This window comes from Perna viridis, chromosome 5 (genome assembly GCF_037379345.1).
Source record: "Perna viridis isolate PV_CMFRI_1.1 ecotype Kerala chromosome 5, ASM3737934v1, whole genome shotgun sequence".
In the NCBI taxonomy this organism is placed as follows: Eukaryota; Metazoa; Mollusca; class Bivalvia; order Mytilida; family Mytilidae; genus Perna; species Perna viridis.
In genome coordinates this window covers 616,863-641,554 of record NC_142449.1, presented here as the reverse complement: position 1 = coordinate 641,554, position 24,692 = coordinate 616,863, and the positions used below count along the sequence as shown (strand labels likewise).

The 24,692-nt window shown below is 32.8% G+C and overlaps 1 protein-coding gene across 2 annotated transcripts; it reads right to left on the bottom strand.

Moving 5' to 3' along the window:
- Positions 1 to 4,329: 4,329 nt before the first annotated feature.
- Positions 4,330 to 24,622, bottom strand: LOC148615513 (N(6)-adenosine-methyltransferase catalytic subunit METTL3-like). Of its 2 annotated transcripts, none has more exons than XM_088581777.1 (16): positions 24,364 to 24,622; positions 21,388 to 21,655; positions 21,064 to 21,133; positions 19,432 to 19,490; positions 17,742 to 17,799; positions 17,090 to 17,179; positions 14,401 to 14,437; positions 13,771 to 13,884; positions 13,070 to 13,125; positions 12,515 to 12,625; positions 11,800 to 11,987; positions 11,198 to 11,236; positions 9,496 to 9,604; positions 7,632 to 7,697; positions 6,954 to 7,066; positions 4,330 to 5,144 (listed from the first exon to the last, which is right to left on the bottom strand). In XM_088581777.1, the coding sequence occupies exons 1-16, from the start codon at positions 24,518 to 24,520 to the stop codon at positions 5,033 to 5,035; spliced, it is 1,647 nt and encodes a 548-aa protein (XP_088437903.1). In that variant the 5' UTR covers positions 24,521 to 24,622; the 3' UTR covers positions 4,330 to 5,032. The 2 variants fall into 2 exon arrangements, with proteins under 2 accessions (XP_088437903.1, XP_088437904.1); XM_088581778.1 differs by lacking the exon at positions 24,364 to 24,622 and adding an exon at positions 22,887 to 23,657.
- Positions 24,623 to 24,692: the final 70 nt, after the last annotated feature.

Genomic DNA, 24,692 nt, shown 5'->3' with positions numbered 1-24,692 from the left:
TGGCTGTGTGCCTGTACTGACAGTGAGAGATGGCCTAGTAGCTGTGTGCATGTACTGACAGTGAGAGGCTGCCTAGTGGCTGTGTGCCTGTACCGACAGTGAAAGGTGGCCTAATAGCTGTGTGTCTGACTGTCAGCCAGCACTCCACAGTTTAGTTTAGTTTCGCACTTTTGGCTAGGGATGAAAAATGACATAAATGGAAACCGGTGGTTGCTATAGTGATGAAGAATCTATTGTTGATAAAACATTTTCTGAAAAAGGGGACTTTTAAAAATATTTTGCAATGTTTTATATATTTTCATTGTTGAAGGGGCTTTTTTTCAATGACATTTTGACTTCAGGTACGAGAACACAATTAATTCCCCTTGGTTTTCGTTGTATACGAATATAGTTCCAACTTTGGTAGTAGGTACCTTCCACATTTTTTCATATTTTTACTGGAAACTTATTTGCTGAAGTTTTGCCTCTAATTGGTAGAAAATAGGTTAAAATTACATGGGATTTTTTTTCATTAATCAATTCTGACTAAAAGTTGTGATTTGGTTCAGTGGAAGAAGGTTAAAATTTAGGACTTTTAAATCAGTTCATTTGTCATGTTTACCCCATCTCCGAATTATATGTATTAATTTCAGAAAATGATGGTAAAATTTTCTACAATTTATATATAAAATCCTGTTTGTACATATCTTTAGGCCAGAGAAGTTTTATTCAGTTTGCGCCGGTGGAATTTTTTAAATCTGCTCAAATGTGTATATTGAAATGCACTTGGAAATTAATTGCGGTCTCGTGCCTTCATTGTGAAAGTGAAAGTAAGTCAATTTTTTACCATGCTAAATTTAATAAGTGGATTACAAAGTGAAATAGCTCAAAATCTAACTGGCGATGCCCATAGGAGGAAAGGGTTTTAGAAGGGAAAAGTTTGAACAGTTACAGGGATTGAAATAAAAATTTCAGATATTTTGCGGGAAATTTGATATTTTTAAACCTGATTTTATGAACTTTTTTGCAAATTTTTGCATATTTTTGCATGGTTTCTATGGTAACCCTATATGCTGTGGGTAATTTTTTCCCAGAAAATTTTTACTGCATCCTGAAGGCCTTGGCTTGAGCTATTTCTAGATATATAGATTTACAGATGCTTGACAATTTTTTAAAGTGATAAATGTTACAAAGCATCAGTTTACAAGACCAAAATTAGGCAGTTCTACAATACTGTGGAGTGCTTGCTCACACATATCACTACTTTGTAATCTGGAACTCGAGAAGTATTTAACCAGTATTTAAACTTTGCACAGTTTTATAATTACAAGAATGGAAATGGTGGATTTGTTAAAAAGACCACAATTCCACCGGGATAAAATGATGTCAGCTCAAGGCCATCCATGGGTCTTCAATGAATGATGTGGAAACACTCACCCACAGGGCAGGCTTCAGCTTGCCTCGAAACAACATGATCCACAGGTACAGTGAAATAGTTGCCCCTATATACTGCAGCAACATGAAAGTAAACTGAAAGTGAAAACAAAATCGCATACAATGGCCAGAAATTCCTGACTTTGGACAGGTGCAAAAAAATGTAGGGGTTTAAAGATGGTGGAATCACAACCCTCCCCTTTTAAATTGAGCCACCGGAAACATTTAACACAAATAAAAATCAGTTCAAGATACTGATTATACATTACTAGCAGTTAACTAACAGACCACTTAAAACCTACAAAAATTTATGTCCTCGTATGGAATATCAATCTCAATTCTTCCCATGTGGGATTGAGAACCACAGACATCATAAGGCATAACCGGTGTGATGCTGAACACTGCTTTTAAATATGTGTTTGTTTCTATGTACAGATCCCATGACTACCAATAAAGAGCTTAGCTTTAAGTGCATGGCACCCGCTGCCCTTTTATCTTGTCCTTATGGTTTTAATGAATTTATATGATCAACTAGAAATACTGTAAGCACTGTCAAATACTCTACCACCCCACCACCCCCCCCAAAAAAAAAATAAAGAAAATGCACGAACAAATTGGCACTATTAAGGCTACCTCAAATTGCCTCGATTTTTCACCCATACATTTCTATCTTGTACAAAAAATACTTTTCTGACAAGGTTACCAAGTACCCATTATATTTATTAGTCAATCATCATAACAATTGGTCTATTTTCAACAATTTTTCAATAATTTCCTTGGTCGTTTCTGCTATTTTTAATGAGTAAAACTTCATAACACGGAAACAAAAAATCTGAAATCTATAAAAATCGAAAGGGAGCTTGTGTCAATAGATACAGACAATTCACCAAAGTTTCGTAAAAGTTGGTGAAAGTATTTTTTTGAGTTACTATCCTAAGTGTTGACGATGGACAATGGTATACCATAATACGTGCTGTCTTAGATGGGTGTATAAAAATGCTATCCTTTATGATTTGACAATATCTCTTACAAATTTGCCTTTTTAACAGTTTAGTCAACTAAATGGGCGAGTGTTGAGCTTTTCATGCTTTGTGAAGAATATTACCATAAAATATAGGTTGGGAGACACCCACATGTATTAATCATTTAAGTACACCTGTATTTGAAAATGAGTTCCTTGTTTTGGTTGAAAATTTTGTGAATGTTTTTATGAGATTGTAATATGGAAACACATGATGTAGTAAGTTCTTAGATACATATTGATCATGGTTCTCCAGAATTTTTCAGTGTATTTTATACTTTGTCAAGTTTTTCCACTCTGTTGTGGATTGTACTTACTAAGTTTTATCTGTAATCTGATTTGCAACAAAGGATAAAACCAATATCTAAATATATAATAAATTAAAGTCTAGAGGTACTTAATGAATATGCATGGAGTAGGATAGAATTTCTCATGAAGCACTGACATAGTCATGATTTGAGACATAAGCAGCCAAATTTAAGACACCTTTTGTTATATTAAACCCTTACTTTAATTGTCCATGTAAAATCCATGAGTACATTTGAAACTTCTTTGATTTCCTGTTAGTTGGCATTAAGATATATTAGTTCTTCTGAACTACCCTACTGGTGCACCTGGTCCATGCTCCCAGTTTTTAGTGAAGTCCGAATTGCTCATTTGCTTTTGTTACTTTGTATGTATGGTTTTAGTCACTTTATGTTCCTTGTTGTGTATGTCCGTTTTCCATCCCTGGATTACATTCTTTTGATTACCGCTACAACCTTGGTTCCCTTGATTACTCTCTGACAAGAAGTCTCTTAACTATCAACGTAACAGATACTACATGTACCAGTAACCAGAAGAAAGAACTAGCATTTGAACTTTAAAGGTAACCATAACTTTAAATAAAAAAATGTTTTGCAAACTTGATGTGATATAATAAAATTGCATATCAATGTTCCACTTCGTTACTTTTTAATTATTAAAATTCAAAACACTTACCCTTTCCATATCTCATACATTTACAAAAAAAATATTGTCTACTTTGAAAACAAAAAGCAATAAAAGAGCAGTGTTTACACTCGAAAAAAAAATCCCAAAAAAATTGTGGAAAACTTTTAATTAAAAAAAAATTAAATTTAAAGTCCAAGGGCCATAACTTCCATAAATATCAATCAACCATAACCAAATTTGAAGTAATCTGTAACTTCTCATAGTAAGACTACACACAAAAGATAAAATCAATTAGTAAAAGCATTACAAAAAAAAGTGGAAAACTAAATTCACTGAAAAGTCCAAGGGCCATAACTTCCGTAAAAATCATTCAACCGTAACCAAAATCAATCTTTATCTGTAACTCTTCATAATAAGGCCACATACCAAAAACAAACTTATTTGGTGAAAGCATTACAAATATAAGTGGAAAACACGGACGGATGCCCGGTATTTCCATGTCCCCTGGCGATGTGTCTAGGGGGTAAAAAATAGTAAAGTACTCTTCATTGCATCAATAAAGAGAACCAAACTGTATAATACAACATACATTGTGAGTAAAATACCCATTTCCCTACATCATTAACACACTTTTATCATCTGTTGTTCGTACTGTTATATGACGTGTGTGATACATAACTCTTAAATACTGAACCAATATTCAAATTTTGCAAGGAGTTGATATACACACACATTTTAAAGGTGTAGTCAAATTGGACAAATACTAGTATTGTTAAACTGACTTCCCATTTGTTTTTTTTTAGCAGTGTATGCTATCGTTGGTATCAAATGTATGTACATGGACTTTGTAACTCCCACATGTATGTACATGGGCTTTGTAACTCCCACATGTATGTACATGTACTTTGTAACTCCCACCAAAATCTTTATGCATATACATGTACATTATCACAGAAACTATGTTTTGCATTTTTAGCCAATATTTTGACAGACAAATTTATTGAAATACATGTAGCAAAGACAACTCAATTTTATTTGTTGCACATCTACCATCATTTGCTCACACATTCTAATCTTCAGACTCAAAAAAAACTTCATAAATAAAAAAAAAACACTATTATGCACAAGTCACATCATTCATGTTTCATAATTCAATCATAAAACGACATTTAATAACTAACAAATAGACCAACACTATCATAATTATCTTTCCATAATGTTTACATCAAACAACTGAATGATGTGACAAACATGATTAATGACAAAAAAATGTTTGATGATTGTTTAAATGTAAACAGTATAAAAACATGATCTAGGAAGTAATTAATGTGTTATGATATCCTCCCCTTTAGGCCAATACAAATATATATCTGTTCCAGCTAACATGCTCTAAAAACTTACGTCAGTAGGTAGGCAAAACTTTGTTATTATGAAAGTTTCTGACTGGTTTGTGTTGGAGCCACATTCAGTCTTTAATGCTTGTAAAAATTTGCCAAAAAAAGTTAGGGCATGCACCAAAAAAAATAGGGTTCGGTAAGATTAGCAGAAACACAGGAATTTTTTTTGGCCTTGATGTCCATACTCCAATGTTTATGATATATCTTTCCAAAAATTTCCATTACTTTAACACATCAAATTGAGCTTTGTCTTTCTGGTGTTTCAGGATCAAGATTTAGGAGGCTCCATACAGTTACCATCAGGATATCTTTCCTTGAATCTGGCTACAATATCTGGGTCCTTCAATCTTACTCCCTCCGTCTGGTTTCCTAATGTAATCCTGAAATAAGTGCAAAACACAAAACAACATCAACAATATATTCAATGGTACATACAAAAATGTAAAGTGGTGTGCTTTCTCACAAAAATGTAAAGTGCTTGTAATTGATGGTGTGCTGTCTCAGACAAATGTTAAGTGTTTGTAACTGATGGTGTACTGTCTCACAAAAATGTAAAGTGTTTGTAACTGATGGTATACTGTCTCACAAAAGTGTAAAGTGTTATTGATAGTGTGCTGTCTCACAAAAATGTAAAGTGTTTGTAACTGATGGTGTACTGTCTCACAAAAATGTAAAGTTTTTGTAACTGATGGTGTACTGTCTCACAAAAATGTAAAGTGTTTGTAACTGATGGTGTACTGTCTCACAAAAGAGTAAAGTGTTATTGATGATGTGCTGTCTCACAAAAATGTGAAGTGTTTGTGACTGATGGTGTACTGTCTCACAAAAATGTAAAGTTTTTGTAACTGATGGTGTACTGTCTCACAAAAATGTAAAGTGTTTGTTATTGATGGTGTGCTGTCTCACAAAAATGTAAAGTGTTTGTTATAGATGGTGTGAAGTCTCACAAAAATGTAAAGTGTTTGTTATTGATAAGACATCCTCTGCACAACTTAGACTCGATGTTAATAACAAGTATTGAAAAGTTTCAAATACTTTGTTTTATTTTGTCATTGCATAAAATTGAAATGGTAAAACCATTGTATGGTCATCCAAACAGCATGACTTACCATTTAGGCTGAATATTGTGTAGTCATCCAAACAGCATTACTTACCATTTATGCTGAACATTGTAAGGTCATCTGAACAGTTCTCCTTATCAGTTAGGCTGAACATTGTAAGGTCATCCGAACAGCTCTACTTACCAGTCAGGCTGAACATTGTGTGGTCGTCCAAACAGTTCTACTTATCAGTTAGACTGAACATTGTAAGGTCATCCGAACAGCTCTACTTACCAGTAAGGATGAATATCATGTGGTCATCCAAACAGCTCTGCTTACCAGTTAGGATGATTATTATGTGGTTGTCCAAACAGCTCTACTTACCTGTTAGGCTGAACATTGTGTGGTCTTCCAAACAGCATTACTTACCAGTTAGGCTGAACCTTGTAAGGTCATCTGAACAGTTCTACTTACCAGTTAGGCTGAACATAGTATGGTCATCCGAACAGCTCTACTTACCAGTCCGGCTGAACATTATATAGTCGTCCAAAGAGCTCTACTTACCAGTTAGGATGAAGATTATGTGGTTATCCAAACAGCTCTACTTACCAGTAAGGATGAATATTATGTGGTCGTCCAAACAGCTCTACTTACCAGTTAAAATGATTTTTATGTGGTCGTCCAAACAGCTCTACTTTCCAGTTAGGATGAACATTGTATGCTCAATCGAACAGTTCTACTTACCAGTTAGGCTGAACATTGTGTGATTGTCCAAACAGCATTACTTACCAGTTAGGCTGAACATTGTGTGGTCGTCAAAACAGCTCTACTTACCAGTTAGGCTGAACATTATGTGGTCGTCCAAACAGCTTTACTTACCAGTTAGGATGAACATTGTATGCTCATTCGAACAGTTCTACTTACCAGTTAGGCTGAACATTGTGTGATTGTCCAAACAGCATTACTTACCAGTTAGGCTGAACATTGTGTGGTCGTCAAAACAGCTCTACTTACCAGTTAGGCTGAACATTATGTGGTCGTCCAAACAGCTTTACTTACCAGTTAGGATGAACATTGTATGCTCATTCGAACAGTTCTACTTACCAGTTAGGCTGAACATTGTGTGATTGTCCAAACAGCATTACTTACCAGTTAGGCTGAACATTGTGTGGTCGTCCAAACAGTTCTACTTTTCTAGTACCTGGTGAAAGTCTTTCTATAATACCATAAATTTCATCAGGCTTATGACTTGTGGCTCGCACCTATGATTGTTAAGTTACAAAAATCTAATTTAACTTTCATCACTACAAATATTATTTACATAAATATTGTTAAGATTGCATGTTAATAATATAACCATGTTTATACCATTTTTTTCTTAGAATAATAGTATTTGCTAAAATAAATGCATTTTGTAATGTAAACAAGAGTTTCATTGAGTCATTATGAACTGTGTCTATAAGAATATGTTTGCACTGCTACTATCAACATACAGATCTATATTCATTCCTAGTCCTATGTTACCTCAGCTACAATGACATCACAATCCAAACCTATTTTAATTTCTATCTTGAACTGAGCAAAGCTTTCTAAAGGATAAACTCCATTCCCAACTACAGTAACCATATGATCAAAATATAAACTTTGGTTGTTAAATAAGGAGTTTTCTCATAATTAGGCATGTCTTTACAAATTTTCAGTCAAAATAATAAGATGCTGTGACAAGTAATTGCTGAGAAACATGTAATGTAAAAGGAGGATGGACAGACGGACATGATGACTAATATTTACCTCCCCCAAAAGCAGGGGGTATAATAATATATTTACCTCAGCTACAATGACATCACAATCCAGACCTATATTCATTCCTTTAGGGTTCCCTTTAGCACCAACCTGATCAAAACATAATAAGTCATCACAATGACCATTCATTCTTACAAAGTCATCACAATGACCATTCATTCTTACAAAGTCATCACAATGACCATTCATTCTTACAAAGTCATCACAATGATCACTCATTCTTAGAAAGCAGATAACAAATAGTTAATATATATTTAATATCGAAAAACTAGTTCTTACATTGGAAGACACTAAAATATTGACAGCCAAAAGGATATAAAGCAATTTTTTGGAAAAATGGAAAATTGTGACTTATATACTTTGTCTGATTGTGACTGATGATATGTCTACCAGGGAAAATTAAGGTTACATAAGAGTGACCTAACTTTTTGAGGGGGGATACTGTTGGGTCATACTTCACACAGAAGTGGGGAGATACTGTTGTGTCATACTTCACACAGAAGTGGGGGAGATACTGTTGTTTCATTCTTCACACAGAAGTACATGTACAGTGAAACCTCTCTAAATCAAACATGTGGACTGAAGCATATTTGTTAATGAAGGTAGTCATAAACGAAAAAGGTTAAAAATATTGTGATTTTAATTTTCAGGCATTTTGAGTAAACTCCAACATTAGTTATATCAGAAATTCCATAATGCAATTTTAAATTATTGTAATTATAAGTCCTTTGCATTGTTGCAATGATAAAAACAGCACAATAGTCTCTGAAATTATAGCACACTGAAACTGATATGAACAGACTTCAGATAATATCTTTTTAAGATAAATTTCTGGTTTTTTAAGATTTCAGTTTATACAAGTTTCACTGTAATTTGTTCTACATATAAAAAATTTTAAAAAGTAGTAAATGACAATTCACATTTCAGCTATGTTATCTAGAATAAGAAATGTCTAAGGTCCACAGTGGATATTTATTGTAATGTGAGATTGAATTCCAACCACTTGCAAAATGTTACTAACAAGACGATGTCCTTTGCCATGGTTTAATTAAAAGAAAATTTTTGCCATGATTTACTTACAAGACAATATTCTTTGCCAGGGTTTACTTACAAGACAATGTTCTTTGCCATGGTTCACATACATTTTTTTGCCATGATTTACTTACAAGATAATATTCTTTGTCATGATTTCCAGGGTTTCTTACAAGTTAATGTTCTTTGCCATGACTTCCAGGGTTTACTTACAAGACCATGTTCTTTGCCATGACTTCCAGGGTTTACTTACAAGACCATGTTCTTTGCCATGATTTACTTTCAAGACAATGTTTTTTGCCATGGTTTACTTACAAGACATTTTTTTGCCATTATTTACTTACAAGATAATATTCTTTGCCATGATTTCCAGGGTTTCTTACAAGCTAATGTTCTTTGCCATGACTTCCACGGTTTACTTACAAGACCATGTTCTTTGCCATGATTTACTTTCAAGACAATGTTTTTTGCCAGAGATTACTTATAAGACAATGTTCTTTGCCATGGTTTACTTACAAGATAACATTCTTTGCCATGATTTACTAACAAGACAAAGTCCTTTGCCTGGTCTTAGTTACAAGATAATGTTCTTGCCAGGGTTTACTTACAAGACAATATTCTTTGCCAATATTTACTTACAAGATAATGTTCTTTGTCAGGGTTTATTTACAAGACAATATTCTTTGCCATGGTTTACTTACAAGATAACGTTCTTTGCCATGGTTTACTTGCAAGACAATGTTCTTTACCTTGTTTTTTTTACAAGACACAATTCTTTGCCATGGTTTACTTACAAGACAATATTCATTGCCATGGTTTACTTACAAAACAATGTTCTTTGCCATGGTTTACTTACAAGACAATGTTCTTTGCCATGGTTCAACCAATGCCCAGTTCTTCCTGTTCTGATAATCCTCTGTAACTGGTTGGTCTTTACCCAAATCACTTCATCTATTCTCTTATACCTTTCAGCAATAATTAACCAAAAAAAGTATGAAAACATCCTTCATTATCTGATTGACTGTTTAAATGCAACTGCCATGTTACAGGTATCTTGTATAACTATCAATGTAACTTATACTATTCTATTATTGGTAACTTATCTAGTATATAAATTAAGGGAGGTTCGTCATAAACCAAATTCTAGAAACGGGCACAAATGCCAGTCAATGGGTGACAAATTTTGCAAATGACCAACGACAATTTTTGATGTCCGATACTGGAAAATGGTCATTGGACATCAAATATTGTCAACACTCATAAAGTACAGTCAGAGAATTTTTCTACATTTATTACTTGATTTATAAAAAAAAAGATTTACAAATCCATCATTTTCCCACCAATCTTTCAGTGGTAACACGTGGTGTTGAAACTATGAATCAGTTGCAGTTTGTAATTTTTAATTTATCGATTGAATCCTTTTAACACAGAAGTCAACAAATTTATATACAAAATGTACTCACGATTTTCTTTTACTTATCATTTACTTAACATTTTCTCATTACTTGGAAAGTCTTGGCTGTTTGCTTATGTGATGAAAAAGTCTGAGATATGATGTTTTATTTACATGTTAGAATGTCCATGTCTGGTTGAAACCAAATGCGTTCACACGATCAGATATTTTGTAACAGACATAGTATGTGATGAAATAACACAAAGTCCAATATTTATCTTTAAATAACTACAAAAAAAGTTTTATTCTCAATCTGAGCATGTAAAGGACTGTCACAAACATCTGCTGAAATTTGATAAAATGACTGACATGGTCTGTCAAATTTTCCAAAGCCTTGTTCATATACAAGCTGATTCATTTTAAGTCTCACCTGGATTTAATCTTAACATTTGCAGTAGGCTTACATTTTCAGAGGAAGCTTATCTAGTGACTTATTTAGTTCAACAGTCAAATTTCACTAGAAAAAAAAAATTCTGGTCTGGGCACCATGAAAATAAGAAATACTTAGGTCTAAGAATTGTTCAAAAATCCATGTGATTCTCAACAAACATTTAGAAAACTATGATTACACAAATAGGTAAGAATATTATCAGATTGGAATCAACTGAAACAGGACAAAGACTTGTAATAATTATCCTATTTGCTACACAGGGAGATATCTTTCACATGGAACTGATGTTAATTGCGCTTCATATGAAATTCACATGATTTTCACATGAAATTCACTTACACGAACTGTATGTAAACAATTCACGTGAATATCACATGAAGGCTCGATTCACCAGAATTTCATGTGAACTCTGTTATATAGTTTATTTGCTTAGTTTGGGAGAAATAATTTTGCCTGTGTTTAAGTCAAAGACTTTTCATATCAATCATTATGCTGCGATCTGGAGAAAAACATGTTGTCCTTCATGCTGGATGTTGAATTAAAGACAGCAATCTTATATTCATTACTTGGTATCTATAAATATCCTTAACTTTGAATCTTGATCCTACAACTAAAAAATATACCATTTTTTGCTCTTTATATTCAATAATTTTTGCACCTTGTATTGAAACAAAGACAAATATGTGCCTTGACTTATGGATCTTATGGACTTACCCCCAGAGATCAAGACATTCTCTACCCAGTTCCATAGCCCTGCAATATGGAATGTTTTATAATCACTCAGTATGTTTTCTTTTACATGTTTTACTTTTAAATGGCATTTCAGATTCCACTAATTAAATTACTGCTATACAACATAAAACACACTAGGATTATTTGAGTCATTCAGTCATGGATTTTTCAGTGTACAATCATACAATGATTAAGTAAAAAATACTACTCACTCTTCTAGTTTAAAAATTTTATTCCTGTTGCTCAGAAATAATGTGTTTAACATTATAAAGTAAGTGAAGAACAAAACCGTGCCTTACCCTTATTCTGCGTGCCTTACTCCTATTCTGCGTGCCTTACTCCTATTCTGCGTGCCTTACCCTTATTCTGCGTGCCTTACTCTTATTCTGCGTGCCTTACTCCTATTCTGCGTGCCTTACTCTTATTCTGCGTGCCTTACTCCTATTCTGCGTGCCTTACTCCTATTCTGCGTGCCTTACTCTTATTCTGATGCAACTATTTATATTATTCATGATTCAGGAAAAGAAGTTGACAAATATTACATATAAAAATGGACGAATTCATTTGAAATAAATATAATTTACCTTCCTGTGACCCATAAAAATATATAACCATCATCTTGTAGTGACGGTACATCAAGCTTTCTCATCTCATCATCCTGCATTGTACCATACGGAAGTTCCATGTGAATATCCCATGGAGGGTCGGCCATTATTACAGCACATTTACCCAACACTGTCATGTCAAAGTGGCGAAGATCACACTGAATCCACTATAAATATATACAAGTAAAGACATTACTGCAAACTCTGTAGAGACTCAATGGTCAAAGATGAAAAACGTTTCTTACTGCAATGCCCATTTTATGTTGTAGAAGGATCACTTTGTTACAGCCTAATTGTGACATTAATTTCCCATTCTTCACTGATGAAGAGGAGCTTAAATTTTTACTTAATATTGTCTGTAAACTTATCTCAAAATATAAAATTGATTTATCAAAGATGAGAGAGGGAATTTTTGCTCTTTGAACATTATACTTGTAGCGGTTAAATATCTATGACATTAAATTGCATTTATTAATACTTAAACTAAACAGTGGAACATAAATCTTTGAAGGCTGACCAATAATTTTAATAAAATCTACCATTTTTATTTATATCTTAGTATTTATAGATTGATCCTCAAAGATATTCAAGACATGTTACATAATCTCTACAAGTATTACTTATTTTTTGGAAATTTTAGTTCAATAAAAATTTTAGTTTAATTATACTTGCTATGATAGCCTTACAATCTGACCTGAGGATGAAACATTTGTACATCAGATCCTACAGTATCTAACTTCTTAGCTATAGATAAATCTTTCTTTAATCTGTTCTCTGCTGGGTACTCTATCTCATAATGTACATACTGAAAACATTTTATTAAAAGTGTAAAATATTCAAGTACTTGAGATGGATCTTTATATCTATTATCTCTAGCTAGAATAATGAAACAAATATTCATGTGTTTCAAACGATCACAGAATTACGTCCTGAAATCTATTTATAGCAAACTATATTACACTTGTCATATAGGTTTAACATAAGATCTTAATTCTGAAGAAAACCCCACCTCTCTTCTCTAAGTTATACAATACACATCCAACTTACATACTGGCATTTACAGCAATTAAATACCTATACACTGAAGTATCTCCTGACATGTCTAGCAATTCATTTAAAAATACAACTTTATGTTATAGGAAGCTAAGACATAAGAATTAGTCAAGTGATTTCCAAAGAAAAGAAATGCTAAAACTTGTTCTCCAATCAACTGTACTCAATGAGTTAAAACTAACAATTAATTAAATACCTTGCAAGTATCCATGTGGAAGCATGTGTTTAAGAATGAACAATCACCAAGTGATTCTGAAAAGTTTCAAAGGAAGAAGTGTCATTAACGATAAAATAATTAGTCTTAGTGGATGGGTACTTTAAACGTATAAATGGCGATTTTGAGGTGGACAGAAAAACGTGAAAAAAGTATCTTTGATAATAGTTTTCAACACGGTATCGCGCTAATATAATTTTTTGTAACTGCGAAAATTGATACCATAAAATATGTTTACATGAAAAAATCTGTAAAATTTAGCGACCTGAAAAATTCATACATTTACTGCAATTAAATTCTAGAAAATCTTAAACTCTTTGATACAAACACTAGCAGAATAAAATTTCTGACATGTAACATTTTTTTGCTATCCCTTATCACTGACCAACATAAGTATATCATCTGTCTCAGTCTTATTTTGTTATTTATAGTGTTTCATCATCAACTCAGATAATTTTATATGATGCCTGATTTTGTTTTCAGCATTTGATATATTTGATAATCAATGTATTTTCATTAAGTGTTATTGAGGATAATAATAAAATTTGCGACTCCTTGATACCAGAAATATGTAGAGAATGAGCCAGTTTGTGGGAATGTAAAAAGAAGCAATAATAGACAACACAAGATTACATTACATTGGAACACCTTCATCTTAATTTGAGAACTGTAAGGTTATATACCATCTGTATGTTTGTTTATAATCTTTCTAAAATGTAGACGTTTACATGGCTCTGTCTGTTCCTTAGCACATTCTTCTCGTGTACCATATTGACAAAACTCCTTTAACTGGGCTCCTACAGATTAATAAACAAATTTATGTTACCATGGACATTGACAAGGATTATATACAAAGTGTTTCATGTATTGATGTTGTACAAAGTGATCAATGTATTTTTTTTTTACACATTTTAGAACTTTTTTTTCATTTAAATAATGTCCTTTATTGCCAGGTTAGTCTGAATACATTAAGTAATGTCCTTTATGGACAGGTTAGTCTCTGAATACCTTAAGTAATGTCCTTTATGGCCAGGTTAGTCTCTGATTACATTAAGTAATGTCCTTTATAGCCAGGTTAGTCTCTGTTTACATTAAGTAATGTCCTTTATAGCCAGGTTAGTCTCTGATTACATTAAGTAATGTCCTTTATAGCCAGGTTAGTCTCTGATTACATTAAGTAATGTCCTTTATGGTGATGAGAGATACAGAACAAGAAAAAAAACTTTAAAAACACAGAGAATATGTATTTTGGTATAGTGTATTGTTAAAAAGTACAGAAAGGGTATCCAAATGTGCTAAGACCATAAACTTACCTCCCTGAGATTTAAACCTTTGAACTAAAATTTGTTCCTATAAAAATAAAATGTAAATTTGAAGAATGAAATATAATATCATTGTACTGCCTTAAATCAAATCTGCAAAAAATGGAAGACAATTACATTCTCAATAGTACCAGTTGGCACTACAAGTTCACATGAGATAGGGGAATACTCAACAAACTATTGGAGCATGGTGTTTACATCTAAATGTGGGAAACAATATCTACAGAGCACTGAGTTCTTTGGCTTTGGTAAATTCTATATAATTATTATGAAGTTCTCACTCAAGTCATTTTACAATGTATTTTTGCAATGGGTAAAACTTCTCACAATAATTTACTTTTGCTGTCTGTTAAAATTTTCACAAAAGCTTACATGGATTTACTTTTTATAATTACTTACTTATGTTGGGGATTTACTTCCCACAATCCACAATGTTTTTACTTTTGCTGTGGGTATATTTCCCACAATAACTTACTTTTGCTGTGAATTTCCTTCCCACAATTCACAATTTCTTACTTTTGCTATGGATTTACTTATAACAACGACTTACTTTTCCTGTGAATTTCCTTTCCACAATTCACAATTTCTTACTTTTGCTGTGGGTTTACTACCAACAATGATTTACTTTTGCTGTGGATTTACTACCAACAACGATTTACTTTTGCTGTGGGTTTACTACCAACAACGATTTACTTTTCCTGTGGATTTACTTTTGCTGTGGATTTACTACCAACAACGATTTACTTTTGCTGTGGGTTTACTACCAACAACGATTTACTTTTGCTGTGGGTTTACTACCAACAACGACTTACTTTTGCTGTGGATTTACTACCAACAACAATTTACTTTTTCTGTGGATTTACTACCAACAACGATTTACTTTTCCTGTGGGTTTACTACCAACAACGATTTACTTTTCCTGTAGATTTACTACCAACAACGATTTACTTTTCCTGTGGATTTACTACCAACAACGATTTACTTTTGCTGTGGGTTTACTACCAACAACGACTTACTTTTGCTGTGGATTTACTACCAACAACAATTTACTTTTTCTGTGGATTTACTACCAACAACGACTTACTGTTGCTGTACCAGCAACGATTTACTTTTTCTGTGGATTTAATACCAACAACGATTTACTTTTCTTGTGGGTTTACTACCAACAATGATTTACTTTTGCTGTAAATTTACTACCAACAACGACTTACTTTTGCTGTGGATTTACTACCAGCAACGATTTACTTTTGCTGTGGATTTACTACCAGCAACGACTTAATTTTTCTGTGGATTTACTACCAACAACGACTTACTTTTTCTGTGGATTTACTACCAACAACGATTTACTTTTGCTGTGGGTTTACTACCAACAACGATTTACTTTTGCTGTGGGTTTACTACCAACAACGACTTACTTTTGCTGTGGATTTACTACCAACAACGATTTACTTTTTCTGTGGATTTACTACAAACCACGACTTACTGTTGCTGTACCAGCAACGATTTACTTTTTCTGTGGATTTACTACCAACAACGATTTACTTTTGCTGTGGGTTTACTACCAACAATGATTTACTTTTGCTGTGGGTTTACTACCAACAACGATTTACTTTTGCTGTGAATTTACTACCAACAACGATTTACTTTTTCTGTGAATTTACTACCAGCAACGACTTACTTTTCCTGTGGATTTACTACCAACAACAATTTACTTTTTCTGTGGATTTACTACCAACAACGATTTACTTTTCCTGTGGGTTTACTACCAACAACGATTTACTTTTCCTGTAGATTTACTACCAACAACGATTTACTTTTCCTGTGGATTTACTACCAACAACGATTTACTTTTGCTGTGGGTTTACTACCAACAACGACTTACTTTTGCTGTGGATTTACTACCAACAACAATTTACTTTTTCTGTGGATTTACTACCAACAACGACTTACTGTTGCTGTACCAGCAACGATTTACTTTTTCTGTGGATTTACTACCAACAACGATTTACTTTTCTTGTGGGTTTACTACCAACAATGATTTACTTTTGCTGTAAATTTACTACCAACAACGACTTACTTTTGCTGTGGATTTACTACCAGCAACGATTTACTTTTGCTGTGGATTTACTACCAGCAACGACTTAATTTTTCTGTGGATTTACTACCAACAACGACTTACTTTTTCTGTGGATTTACTACCAACAACGATTTACTTTTGCTGTGGGTTTACTACCAACAACGATTTACTTTTGCTGTGGGTTTACTACCAACAACGACTTACTTTTGCTGTGGATTTACTACCAACAACGATTTACTTTTTCTGTGGATTTACTACAAACCACGACTTACTGTTGCTGTACCAGCAACGATTTACTTTTTCTGTGGATTTACTACCAACAACGATTTACTTTTGCTGTGGGTTTACTACCAACAATGATTTACTTTTGCTGTGGGTTTACTACCAACAACGATTTACTTTTGCTGTGAATTTACTACCAACAACGATTTACTTTTTCTGTGAATTTACTACCAGCAACGACTTACTTTTCCTGTGGATTTACTACCAACAACGATTTACTTTTTCTGTGAATTCACTACCAGCAACGACTTACTTTTCCTGTGGATTTACTACCAACAACGATTTACTTTTGCTGTGGGTTTACTACCAACAACAACTTACTTTTGCTGTGGGTTTTGTTAAAAGTTCTAAGATTTCTTCATTTACTCTCTTGTTCTCTTTTTCTTTTGCTGTTTCCATAGATAAAAGACTCTGAGAAGAAACAAAGTTAAAATAAGTCCCCTCTTGTAAATGGATATATTTTCTTATACACACACACTCACACTCAAATTTCTGTTGAACAAGAACTGTATAATATACATATTTATACTACATATAATATTACTTTGAAAAACCTGTCTATAACTTTTAAATGAAAAAAGGTTACTTTCTTAGCTTTCAAGACTGGTCTTTCATTCAGCAGTGAACATTAAAATACATGTACTATAAATGGTAAAAAGGAAGAAATTATTTATTTACAGTTTGATATTACAACTATTTGCTTCCATTAAAGAAATTAAAATTAATGTTACCAGCAGAATCATTCTATAACTAATATTATATATACATGCACTTGTATGTTTTATAGTTTATGTTTTACCCATATTTTTCATGTTGTGTAACACTGACCTGAAGTAAGTTGCAACAGGACATTGACTTGGTTATGCTTTCGTGTATCTGTTCCATTGAAGATTAAATTAAACATAAATACTCTCTACTTTTATTATATTTGTTTTTAAATGATATAACATATTTCTATAAAACTATGTTCTACCTCAATACTGTCGTCTTTAACCTTCTTTGTTGCTGGTTCCTCTGTATTACTGGAGCTTCTATAAAAATATGTGAAATGTCACTATACCCTAAACAATAACTACACACAACATGGTTTGAACTGACACATCAAAGAAAAGAACCACCAAGGAAGGTATCATATTGTATACATGTATTTTTGTTGGTTAGTTTTCTTTGATTGGTTATCTCTGTTCCCATCTATGTAAAAAAATTGTCAAGACCACTACATTATCACTACATGAAACTACCTTATCAACAAATGTTTGTTATGATGAAACTACCACATAAACACATGTCTGTCATCATGAAACTATATTATCAACAAATGTGTTATAACAAAACTATCCTATCAAAAATGTTTGTTCTAACAAAACTATCTTATCAACAAATATTTGCTATCATGAAACTACCCTATCAACAAATGTTTGTTATAACGAAACTACCCTATCAATAAATGTTTGTAATCATGAAACTACCTTATCAACAATTGTTTGATATAATGAAACTACCTTATCAAAAAATGTTTGTCATCATGAAACTACCTTATCATCTAAATATTGGTTATGATAAAAGAGTAATCAAGGGAACCTTACCTAGATTCTAGCAGAAATCAAAACAATGTAATCCAGGCACAAAGACCAGACATGGAAAACAGACATACACAACAAGTAACATTAAATAACCAAAATAATATGTACAAAGTAACAAAAGTAAATGAGCAACTCAGATTCCACTAGAAACTTGGAGCATGGACCAGGTGCACAGGTAGGGTGAGTGTTCTCTACTCTCTAAAAACACCTGTCTGGCATAACATATGAGTTGAGATATGAACACTCCATACGCAGGTGCTGATGGGATGTTGCCTAAGATGAAAAGAACGTCGACAATACAGAATGAAAAGTCATCACGTTTGTCGTAACGTTTGGTCAATAGTTTTCCTTTACCATCCATCTCTAAGTGTAGGTCAAGATATGAGGCTGACTTCACAATGTCTATAGCATCCTTTATCTCAAGTTCTTTGGGGTAGATGTGATGTAACTAATCCCCAAAACTAGGATTGTTTAACGATAATATGTCATCTATATAGCGAAAACCGAGATTAAAGGTTCCAGCTAAATGATGTTCCTTCTTTTGGATCAGATCAGCTATAACGTCAGCCTCATAAGAGTGAAGGAATAGGTCAACAAGCAGAGGAGCTCAATTTGTTCCGAATGGAATGTTACTGTTTGTTGAAAAAAGCGCCCAACCACACTGGACAAATATGTTGTTGATAAAAATTCAAGCATTTTGAAAACATTTTCTTCAGTATATTTGGAAGATGATTTAGAATTATTTTTTTACTAAGTATGAGGAATCTCTACCAAGAATTTCATATTTTATCTAGGTTTACTGTCTTGTTTGGAGTAACAACGATATATAATGTTTTTGAGGTGAGATTTTAACTGAGTATTGGGAATAGAAGTATTTACCTAAACTATCTTATCAACAAATGTATGTTATAATGAAACTACTTTTTCAACAAATAAAACTACCATATCAATAAATGTTTAATATCATATCTTTTTTTTATTGAAATGCTCACCATTCACATTTTACATGATCTCAAAGGAATAAAGTAAAAGAAGGGACTCCATTTTAATGGAGAATTTTTGAATTGGTTTCTAACTTACTCTTCATTTTTTCTCTTCTTGGAATCTTTTGTATCACCTTCGTGTGATATGGCAGATAACTGTAATAATAAAACCATTGTATTACCTAGTAGACAGCTGTATTTTATACATTTATTAACTCAGTAGACAACAGTTATAATAAATCAATGGCATTAACTCAGTAGACAGCTGTAATATTAAATCCATTGTATTAACTTAATAGACAGCTGCATTTTATACATGTATTAACTCAGTAGTCAGCTGTATTTTATACATGTATTAACTCAGTAGTGAGCTGTATTTATACATGTATTAACTCAGTAGTGAGCTGTATTTTATACATGTATTAACTCAGTAGTGAGCTGTATTTTATACATGTAAGTAATTAGTACTGGATATAAACAACATCAGTTTGTTAAGACATTGTTTTGGCCTTGTCAGAAAAGTTCCAAAATTACTGTTTGGTTCAATTCATTTTTTTTTTCATGTGAATAATCATGGAAGTATTTACCTAGATAAATACATCCATGGAATAACACATTATAGATACAGTTGAAGGTATTGATCCTGACAGTTTTGTGGGGTTTTTGGTAGCAAAAACAGATTATTAATACACATCTGAGTATTCTTACTATTTTGTACCTGATTGGTGTATTTTGGGGATATTTACATTCAGGACATGGACAAGCAGGGATCCCTCTGGATGCAGAATGCTGGTTCATGTTCCTTAATTGATTGGCATGAGATTTGGTTATGCTTTGCTAGTATTTAAAACTGACCAATCAGAAGGCTGGCTATTAATTGCTTTAACCTTATCATTCATGTCAGTTCATCTGCATGCAGCAATTTGATATCTTATGTTTGCTGACTTTCAAATTTAAAGTCTTATCAGATATTTTTCACCAGTTTGGTATTAATACACAAGATGTATTTGAGCTGGATTTAGCTAATATAAACATTAAGATATTCTAAATTACTTTTTCAAGAGATAATTGTCTCATCAGACCAAAATGTTCACGTTCCCAGTTTTTAGTGGAGTCTGAGTTGCTCATTTGCTTTTGTTACTTTGTATGTATGATTTTAGTTACTTTATGTTCTTTGTTGTGTATGTCTGTTTTCCATGTCTGGTCTTTGTCCCTGGATTACATTCTTTTGATTACCGCTATAACCTTGGTTCCCTTGATTACTCTTAATGACTAAACTGATGGCTGTACAAGACCAATTTATGCTTGGTCTTTTTAAAGAAAATTCACAGAATTTGCATATGTGATATAAAGTGATAATGATGCAGTCAGTTTGGACACACACGGTTCTGCAGCGTTGCAGTTGCATATATAAACAGCATATAGAAAATATTGGTAAAATCAAAATCTCGCACATAGTGTAGTTATATTTTACAACAACCAGTTAATGCTGTTGCATTGATTAAGTATCCTTTAGTGTCGAGAGATTAAGAGGTTTTGTTTGCGAGGGAAGTTATGGGCCTCCACAATGAAACTGACAGAAGTGATGGTTGATGAACCCATCCATCATGGTTTAATTCCATAGAAACACTATTAACCATTGAACAGGAGGATACATTTATCCTTAAAGTTATTGCTACACATATTAATAGATATAGTCAGGTGTATTTATCCTGGTCAATCAACAAACCTTAGAGATATCAAGACTGTTGACAGTAATTCTACTTTCTCCATCTTCTGAGTCTTCTTTAACAGTGATACTGAAGTAAACAACATAGTCATTAACAATAATTAATTACTCTGTGCAGTTATTCTACTTCTGTAAGTAGACTTTTGAAAATTTATGAGTAAGCTGTTTTCTTTTATAATTTACTAATGTTTTTATTTTCCACTCAGAAGAGATATGAATACAATTAGTTTGAATGTTTCTGCATAAAAATGAATGCCACATGAAAGCAATTCAATTTACATTATATCAATTAGTTTTAAATGGTTAGGCAAAAATAGTATGTACTTCATTAATTGTTGTCCAGCAAATTTCTTGAGGAGTTCTTCTATGACCCCAAGTTTGATATTTTGTTTCAGTATGTTTGATGAATGTTCTCTAACCACACTGGAGCTGCATGGTATGTCAAGGTCTATATCACATAGCACCATCATAACTTTCTTCTCTATGACTGAGTCTATCAGTGAAGGATCCGCTACCTTAGGCTTTAATGATTCTGAGGTATTAACAGGAGATGACTTCACTGGGCTGTTGTTCTCAATTTTTGGCTTTGTGTCTACAAAAGATTTATAGACATTTTAGTTTCAGTCTTATCAAAATTAGAAACTTTTGTTTTTGAGTTACTGAGTGAAAACTGGAAAACACCAACTATTTTTATTAATAAATTACAATATAAACTGGAAAGCGAAATATTGGAATTAAAAAAAAAAAAAATACAGGGAGCTTCCCACTATGGATACAGGTGTGTACATTTTCTGAAAATTTCAATTTAATTGGTGCAAGAGTAATCAAGAGAACCACAATTCTAGCGGAAATAAAAAGAATGTAGTCCAGGGACAAAGACTAGAAAAGGAAAACAGACAAACACAACACAGAACATTAAATAACCAAAATAATACATACAAAGTTACAAAAGTAAATGAGCAACTCAGACTCCATTAAAAACTCGGAGCATGGACCAGGTGCACTGGTAGAGACAGCGTCTTCTGCTTTTCTATAAACACCTACCAAGTAGCTCACAAAAAGTCAAGTCTGGGGTAGACGAAGAAGGAAAGTAAAACTGTGACAAAATTAAACAAATCAGTTTTCATGGTGTGGATGCATAGACCGTAACTATCCATGAGTTCATGATGACAACCATAAAACTTCTGTAGTGATTACTTCATCTTATAGCAACATAATCCTGTTCCAAAAGCCTAAATTTAAGAAGTCCAGAGTGATACAAAAAGTCTGGGTAGTTACGGCAAGCTCAGGCATAACTTTTGAGTTGCAAGATGGCATTTGCTAAAGGGATGTTGCCACAGATGAAAGGAAAGTTGACAATATGAAATGAAAAGTCATCGTGTTTGTCACGAAGTTTAGTCAATAGTTTTCCTTTATCATCGATTTCTAAGTGCAGGTCAAGATATGAGGCTGACTTCACAGTGTCTGTAGTATTCTTTATGTCAAGTTCTTTGGGGTAGATGCGATGTATCAAATCCCCGAAAGTAGGATTGTTTAATGATAATATGTCATCTATATAGCCGAAACTGAGATTAAAGGTTCTAGCTAAACAATGTTCCTTCTTCTGGATCAGATCAGCTATTAAGTCAGCCTGATGAGATTGAGGGAATAGTCCAGCAAGCAGAGGAGCACAATTAGTTCCCATTGGAATGTTACCATTTTGTTGAAAAACGTGTCCACCACACTGGACAAATATGTTGTTGATAAAAAATTCCAGTATTTTAAAAATATTTTCTCTGGTATATTTGGAAGATGATTTGGAATTTGAATTTGAATTTGAATACCTGCCCTGTGGTATGAGAATTTCCTCTTCTTTCATTGAAGACCAATGGGTGGCCTTTGGCTGATATTTTCATCCCTGTGGAGTTGTCTCTTTGACATGTACATCCTTCCTATTTTCCTTATATTTACAAAGTATGAGGAATCTCTACCAAGAACTATATTTGTGTCTAGGTGTACCATCTTTTTTGAGTAACAACGATGTATAATATTTCTGAGTCCAAATTTTAACTGAGTATGGGGAACAGAAGTATAAAGATTTGAAAAATCATAGGTTTTAATGCTATAGTTTTCTGATAATAATCTTGAATTGAGGTTTTTTTCACCCATAATGTATCTTGCAAAAACGTGAGAAGGATGGACAGAAGGCGGAAGAACAAGAGTAAAACAATATGCTCCTAATTTTTAGTTGCAGGGCATAAAAAAACTCCTGTACAATTGCTGGTTTAAGTCTTTGTACCTGGATTACATTCTTTTGATTACTGCTATAACCTTGGTTCCCTTGATTACTCTTGCAGTCAAATTAAATTGGGGCAGGTTTATTTGGATGGATGGGAAAACAGCATGAAAGTTGAGGAAAAATGTTCATGATGGTTTCCAACCAAGTTTTACATGTACTTAGGGAGTGAATATCAGAGGGAAAAGTCACTTGTAATAATCTCTGTATAAATGTAGAACACAGCTGTTGCTATTTGGCTCTTTATTAGCCAATACTTACTATTTTCTCAAATTTTTCTGTTGCTATGGGTTTGTAAAAACCATTGGATGGATTTTGATGGGTGATATCCCAAATTAAATATAAAAGATTGGAGAATGGCAATATATATTTTTATTTAAAAAAAAATAATAGGAATATAAATATTTTCCATTTCAAAATTAGATTTTTTAGACAAATAAGCAAAAATTCACTTTTTAAGAAATTCGTTATGTATGATTTGTCATTGAATGTTTGTGAAAAATAATATGAATCAAATACAAAATAATATCAAACGAAAGAGAAAAATCTGCTGAAAGGCAAAGGCTATTTTTAACGGTGTTACATTAATCTTTTAATTGGTAGTAAATTCATATGGTTAAACAAACAAAAGACATGATTAATATCTTACTGGGTATAGTTTAGGAAAATGAAAATTCTGATAATTCAATCTCAATACATAGGTATATTCATTTAATCATCATTTTATTGTTTAATGATATATTTGTTATTACATAATAATTAGTCTAAGTTAGAAGTTGGCCAATTTCATTAATTTTCCCTGTGGCAATTACTGTTAAATAGTAAGTAATTATCAATTTTTAAAGGTAAATTTTGACATTTTCTTTATATTTTAGTGCTTTGAGAACACACCCTTCATACATTAGTATTTTCATCATAACTTTTTCATTATCAATTTGTCAATTTTGTAACTCAGAAAACTAAAATCCTGAATAATTTCTCTAATATAATACTACAAAAATGTGGTGCACACGAAATAAAATCACCATCAGAACTTGAAGCTGTTGATGGTGAACCAGTTGATTTGGTTATTTCTGCAGCAATTCCTTCTCTTTCCTTTCTTCTTTGGAGCATTTTTGCCCGAAGATTGCTTTGACGGCTTTTAATAGCCTGGATATCGGTCCATGCGTCTGGATCTGACATGATGTTGGTAACTAGTTTCCCTAAATTTTAAAAATCAAAAGAAACTAAGTTGTTTAACTAAAATACTGGTTCTTCGGCAAAAAAAGTAAATATCAATAAATATCTTAATCCTGATATTATAAAGGTAGTGAAAATAAACGCACAAGAGACCGTAAATAAAATTATTCTGGTT